The sequence below is a fragment of the Macrobrachium rosenbergii genome, chromosome 31 (assembly GCF_040412425.1).
Source record: "Macrobrachium rosenbergii isolate ZJJX-2024 chromosome 31, ASM4041242v1, whole genome shotgun sequence".
Classification (NCBI taxonomy): domain Eukaryota; kingdom Metazoa; phylum Arthropoda; class Malacostraca; order Decapoda; family Palaemonidae; genus Macrobrachium; species Macrobrachium rosenbergii.
The window spans coordinates 29,332,782-29,339,899 of record NC_089771.1 but is presented as its reverse complement, the minus strand read 5'-3'; the positions used below and the strand labels follow the sequence as shown (position 1 = coordinate 29,339,899).

Below are 7,118 nucleotides of genomic sequence, written 5' to 3'. Positions count from 1 at the left end.
AATTAATGGAAGAATCGTACGAACGGTAAAGGAAGACAATGAAATAGAAATAAAGAAGTGTATCATACGAGGACGCTGAAACGCGCATTCTTTTCAAATGGATAATAACAACTTAGAAAATTAAATAAACAAAATAATAAAAAAATATTAAATTAAGGAATATCCAAAGCTTTCCTTCACGAAAGGAATTTACAGTTTAAAAATTAAACACAAATAAACACAGTCTCTACTCACCACTCCAAGGCGGGTACAAGAGACGCACTTTCTCTGAAAAATGTAAAAAAAAAAAATTGATAAAAATTTAAAAAATAAAAAATTGTGAAAACAAAAATGAAAAATTTTAAAAATTAAAAAAAATTTAAAAATTATGAGAACAAAAAATGAAAAATTTTAAAAACAAAAATGAAAATGATTACACACAAACAAATGAAACACCGTGACAAGAAAAACAAAATATATACTGACGTGCGTGTCAAGACAAATCACAATAAAAATAGGTAAAATAAAAGTGGAGAAAAAGAAAAAAACATTGTGATCCTGAGTGTTAAGCGGTGAAAATCCTTTGCCTGCTGCAGTCATCTGATATCAAAGGGATGAGCAAGCAGGTTTTCATATGAGATCTTGATTAAGGTTTTTATAAAAGATTTGTTACTTATCGCCATGCCCGACTTCCAGAGTATCTGATAAGGTGAGTGCTAAATATATATATATATATATATATATATATATATATATATATATATATATATATATATATATATATATATATATATATATATATATATATATATATATATATATATATAAATAAGGCACTCAACTTATCATACGTACAAGCGAAATCACTGTAGCGTCGAGAACCCACCGTTACCGACCCCTCAAAAAGCATTTCATGCAACCCGTTGCGCAGACACACTTGATTACGAAGCCCCCCCGGGGGAGGGGCGGGGGGCGCCAACCTACACTCGCCGAAATTAATTGACCTTTCCCAAACTTCTCTAATCAAATTAACCGACCGATTCCGGCGATGCTGGTGAAATCGCTTCGAAGAACTCCCTCTCACTCCGTCAGCCTGCCTCTCTCTCTCTCTCTCTTTCTCCGGCCACAAATAAAAATGACGAGAATCCACGCCCAAAGGAAAGGCTTTTTGCTGAGAGAGAGAGAGAGAGAGAGAGAGAGAGAGAGAGAGAGAGAGAGAGAGATTATGCAAATGGATTACTTGTTGAGAATAAAAGGAGTAATTGATTCCTCTTTTACAGTCATTGGACCGAGAGAGAGAGAGAGAGAGAGAGAGAGAGAGAGAGAGAGAGAGAGAGAGAGAGAGAGAGAGAGAGAATCACTGCAAATCATGGTGCATTTAACTCACACATCGAGATAAAGCGTTAAGACCTCGGTATCAGGGGAGAGAGAGAGAGAGAGAGAGAGAGAGAGAGAGAGAGAGAGAGAGAGAGATATCTGTTTGGAAATCATCGTGCATTCAACACATACACCGCAATGAGGCGTTTAAGATCTCACTATCTTCAGATCTACCTATCTTCAGTAGAGAGAGAGAGAGAGAGAGAGAGAGAGAGAGAGAGAGAGAGAGAGAGAGGCAACAGTTTGCAAATCACCGTGCATCGTAACGAAGCGTTAAAGACCTCTGCATCTTCATAATCACGGGTGATAATTTCCCTCATTAACGCGCAAAACAAATCACCCCAGTAAAGAACTTCAACGTCTGAAAATTAAAAGGAAATGAAACTAACCCAACGAAGAATGTATTTAGTGCAATCAAGAAACAGATAAAGAACCAAGATTCTACACTAGATAAACGAGAAGCAATTACGGCGCGCATAAAATTAACAGAATCCTTTGAATACATTCTGCTGACGCAGCGAAAGAACGCGGCCTCATCAATTGCAGAGTCCGGTACACCCTTCCTGAATAAAAGAGAGAGTGTTCAATAAAATAGGCAGTTGAGAGACTCAATAAGGCACGAGAGCTTGGACTGGAGCAGCAGTATAACGTTTAGACAAAATCTGGATCTGATGAAATTTGAAATATAGGATTAATTTCACTGATAATGTTCAACTTTTGTCGTTCACCCTGTTCCCGAGGTGATGCTTCAGAATCACAGGTGAAAAGCACTTTAGTACTAAAAGCTAATGCACTTCTGAATGCTTGAATTTTAAGTCTGCTGACCTGGCTACAGCAACTCTAGCATTCTATGTACTAAAGTACAATTCATGTTTGTTGTTTTATTTATGTATATAAATATTTATTATAATATATTATTAAATATTATATATATATATAATATATATATATATATATATATATATATATATATATATATATATATATATATTATATATATAGATAAAACTATTTTGGAGTCCTGGGTTCATCCTAATGTAGAGGAAATTAATGCATCACACGTGATTAAGTGTTTCTTTCCATAATAATTATTCAGATTATTTCCATCTACCGAGTAACACCATCGCTGACGAGAGAGAGAGAGAGAGAGAGAGAGAGAGAGAGAGAGAGAGAGAGAGAGAGAGAGAGAAAGAGAGAGACAAAACCTCATGCATTAAGTGCACAAGACATGTTGGTAAACAAAAATAAAGTACCGAAAAATAAAAGCAATTTCAGAGATTGAAGAGTAAGGAAAATAAAACAAATTCGAAAAAGACCGCTGTAAGATTATTTATATTCTGAGGAAATGAACGTAATAGATCTAAGGATAATCTGTTTATCTTATAATTTTTAAATTGCTTATTACCACACCCATACACACACATATACACACTACACGAACATACACACACACACACACATATAGTCAGATGAAAAGATTTTTAATTAAAATGGGGCATTTTCAATAGGCCACTACACCTTAATTGAAGAACACATGAAAAAAGGAAAATAATAATTTATTATAAAGTCCTCATATGCAATGTACTTAATTCCCGTCATGTATTCTGTCTAATAAATTGTTAATTATCGCTACAACAATACAAGTGCGAGGTAGTGGGGAGGTCACGGTTCTTAGATTCTGACATTTCAATCTCGTACAGTTCTTCTGCGCTTAGGATGCTGTCCAGAAGGTCTCTCTTGATCTGGTTCTGCAGTCTTCGAGGCAGCCTTCTGGTAGACTGACAGGCACTCCTGAAGAAGAGATCCAGGTCGTCTTGATCTGACAACCTCCCATCTGGCAGACCCATGCAGAATCCATTGGAATAAGATGTGACCACTCTCCTCCTCTTGTACGCGTGGTTTGCATCTCTGAAACTCTGTGGGTCTGTTTCCGTTTCCCGCGAAAGATCATCTGGAACGGCTGCCGGACTTCCGTAGTCATCGCCAGACGCACTGGTGTGCTTCGTTTCTGGTCTGTCAGCGTCTACAGGACTGGACGAAGAGGGCTCCTTCTCCTCCACTATATCGCCCGCCAGAGGAGCTGGACCTTCACCTTCATCGAGGTCCTCATCACCGCCTTTCTGGATGTCAGTGACGTTTGTAGTAGCCCTAGGGAAATCAAAACAGTTGGTTGTCAATTTTGGGACTTGATAGCACTGCCACAGACCTGACAAACTATCTTGAATGGCGAATAAACCATATTTCAGTACTGATCAACTTCAAGTCCAATTTACCTACACTTACACAAGGAACCACCAAAGTGCCCTTACAGTACTGTAAACAGTCTATGCCAATTTCCACTTCTGTTACAAACTATGAACAAAATGCCACTTACACCCTAGAACTCATATAAGGAGCTACAAACTCCATCTGCTTTTCATAACGCCAAGGTTTCCATAGCTTCAGGGACAGGGCACTCGATTTCCTGCGAGTTGTTGCTTGACGAAAGCAATCTCTGAGCTTCTTCCATTCTTGTCTGATAGTCTTACCTGCAGAAAACATACCTGGATTATTTCTATTCCATTAATTTATTCAACAAGTATGCCTAATCAGCATGTCAGAAAATCTCAGACTATAACAATACTTTAAATTCTCTTGCCATGAAATCAACTTAAGCACCATCCTCTTTGGAAATGCTAAGGTGCACATATAAAAATTACTAAAATGAAATAATTTTCAAAGTCACAAGCTTTTGCATATTGAATAAAATTTAAATTCTACAACAGGTGATAAACTACATAAAGGAGCCACAGTACGTACCCACAATGTTTTACTCTTCACGATATAGTCCAGAGAATTACACGTCATCCAAGTTCAAATAGACGTGGATTCATGAAACACTAACAATTACTTAATCAAAGCCATAAGTGAAAAATAAAATCCTCTTTAATTCTAAGATCACCAGGACCTTGTGTCTTGAAACTTTGACTTTAGATATGAAGTCTATGAACTGACACTGGATTTAGATATGAAGTCTACGAATAAAATACTAAGTAATGCATTACAACCTTCCTATTGAAAGGTTTCTAGAATGCAGAATAATCCATATAATTACGACTACTAAGTCTACACATCGGGTTGGATGTTAAGTACCTACTGGCCGCTCGAAGTGCACTAAGCATGGATTTCGGATATCTGCATTACGTGTGGTTTATACATTAGCTTGGCAACTGCAGACCTATTAGATGTCTGCATGCTGAATAATATACATTCTTTGGCCGTTCAATATCTAATGCATTAACCTAGGCTGTTCAACACCTACTATTTTCTCAAGAGCCCGATATTCCCCTCTTTCAAATCAGATTTTCCTGACTGCTTGCACTGTTCATGTCACTGTGCTATTTCAGAAACTGGATCATCTCAGGATTCAGGTACCGAATCCTGAGAGAGGTGACTAAATGGCCTGCATTCTCAAAGCCTGGGCAGTACCATTGCCTCTGTACAAAGGCTTTCTGAGACCCGAACCACGAGTTTGTGGGTGCACTTCAGCACAGAGAATTTCCTTTATTTATTTACCGTGCATGTTTTGTTATCTATCTGTTATATTATTTACATGTGGTTTTACTTATATCCTCCTCTTTCTGCTTTGTTCTTTTTCATAGGTGTTAAATAATAATAATAATAATAATAATAATAATAATAATAATAATAATAATAACAGGTTGGTTTTGGCTGTCAACTTACCACGTTCGTAGCTCCTAATTACTACCACATATGTGTTTTGGCTTTCTAACATTTACTGCAATGCGTTTGGTGAATACACAATAAGTTAATTTGAAACTCAGCCAACGAGAATAAAAAAGACATACATACATAAAAAAAACTGCCTCATCATGAATTTTAATGGGTAACAACGAGACCTCCAGTGTGGTTTGAAGAGACACGAATGAAGAAACAGTTACTCAATTATAAAAATGGGTCTAGAGCAATCGTCTGCTTCAACCGGGGCACAACACGATTATATGAATGCGGAATTACTGTGCGAAAAGAGCAACCCAGTTTTTCTCAATTGCTAACATTTTCTCCATTTGCATAAAGTTCTGGAAAAAGCAATTATGAAATTATCAAATATTTTTCTCTCAAGCTGATTCTGATGGTAAGAAGTTAATAAACTGACTTCACAGATCTTAATACTAGTGGCTTTTTGGTTCTGTATATGAACGAATGTAAATGACTAAGTAATACAATGCAATCAATAGCCTAAATAAACAGGAATATTGCACAGGAGAAAAAAAAAACAAACAAAAATACTTACAATCTCTATTCAACTTCCTGGCTATCTCTTCCCAGGCAATGTCTTTGATCTGCTGGTCTCTGTACTCCTCCAGCCTCAGGTCGTACAAGCATGGATGCTTTTTAACTTCCTCTATTAGTTTCTCCATGGGCTTGACATGTAGCAAGATCATCAACGCATCACTTCGGCAGAGAAACTGACGTTGTGAGGAGCTACGTCTGCTAAGCTTGCTATGTGGCGCCAGGGTTGCCAGATTTCCGTGTCCAACATATCGTACGTCGCCGCTAAGCTCGCTATGTGGATCGTGGCCTGCCTGCGCAGGTTCGCGTAGCGTAGCGTGGCTTACGGAGCGATGTGGGAAAAGATGTGTCTAGGGCATGGTCTCTTGGTCTAGGGGCTTTAGACGTCCTGAGACACGCAGCCTCGTAGCATCAGGGTAGCCCCATAAAAGTGCGAAGAATGACTATTTTTTCCTTCTACCTGTAAGCCCTTTCCGCTTCTAAAGGCTCAGAATAAATTAGCAGTCAATGCCACACTCATTCTATGCTTTCTGAATCAACAAATATATTGAAAGAATGACGGTTATAAACAAATTGTTGTTACACTCGGTCTATAACTTTTTAAAGAACATAATTTATTGAAAGAATGATCGATCAACACAAACTATTGTTACAGTCGGTCTATGCCTTTGGAAAGCCCACAATATATATTCAAAGAGTAATGGATAAAAGCAAACTATTGTTACACTCGGTCTATACCTTTTCAAATAATATGCCGTAAGCATGACGGATAAAAACAGTTATTACCCATAGTCTATACCTTCTGCTTCCACAAATATATTAAAAGAATAAATAAAAACAAGCTGTTATTACACTTGGTTTATACCCTCTCGTCCAACAAATGCACCGAAAGAGGAACAGCTATAAATCAAGCTGCTCTTAAATAAAAACAAAGCGGTAGTTACAAAAAAAAAAAACTTGTATTCTATTCTCGACATCACAAACAAACCCGAAAAGCAGTAAATTCGATAAACAAAGATCACCACGCACATTCCCTCATGAAATCCTGGCGTAAGATGACATTTCCACACACATATTTCATGTTCACATGGCCAATGATAAACATTCAGCGTCATGTCCAGGAACTGAGCGATCGATGGAGTTTCCCAGCTTACAATAAGCCTAGGTCCTTCCCCTTCCCTTCTCCTTACCCCCGCCCCCGCCCCTTTCCTCTTTTCAGGTTGCATAATTCGGTTACGATGAGCCAGTCTTTACAGCGATCAATAAGATATGAAGATTCGCTTTTAATCAGTTTATTTCGCTTCCATTAACAGTGGAATACGGGTCTAATGAACTGGATTATCGGTGTATGTAGTGTAATTACGGAAATTTGGTCAGTTGTTATCAGATACTAGTCTGTCTGTCTGTCTCTCTCTCACATTTCCTCGTCTTCTAACAGTCTCATTTACCTGTCTACTTTTCACTCTCTT

At 37.7% G+C, this 7,118-nt stretch overlaps 1 protein-coding gene across 1 annotated transcript; it reads right to left on the bottom strand.

Annotated features, from left to right (window-relative positions):
- Positions 1-2,664: 2,664 nt before the first annotated feature.
- On the bottom strand, positions 2,665-6,865 carry LOC136855493 (uncharacterized). Its single transcript, XM_067132577.1, has 3 exons — positions 5,651-6,865; positions 3,731-3,884; positions 2,665-3,504 (listed from the first exon to the last, which is right to left on the bottom strand). The coding sequence occupies exons 1-3, from the start codon at positions 5,799-5,801 to the stop codon at positions 2,976-2,978; spliced, it is 834 nt and encodes a 277-aa protein (XP_066988678.1). The 5' UTR covers positions 5,802-6,865; the 3' UTR covers positions 2,665-2,975.
- Between the last annotated feature and the right edge of the window lie 253 nt (positions 6,866-7,118).

Coding starts and splice junctions, on each gene's coding strand:
- LOC136855493 (XM_067132577.1), bottom strand. CDS start 5,801: ATGATCTTGCTACATGTCAAGCCCATGGAGAAACTAATAGAGGAAGTT. Junction 3,885..5,650: donor CAGGAAGTTGAATAGAGATT/GTAAGTATTTTT, acceptor TGTTTTCTGCAG/GTAAGACTATCAGACAAGAA. Junction 3,505..3,730: donor CCTTATATGAGTTCTAGGGT/GTAAGTGGCATT, acceptor TGATTTCCCTAG/GGCTACTACAAACGTCACTG.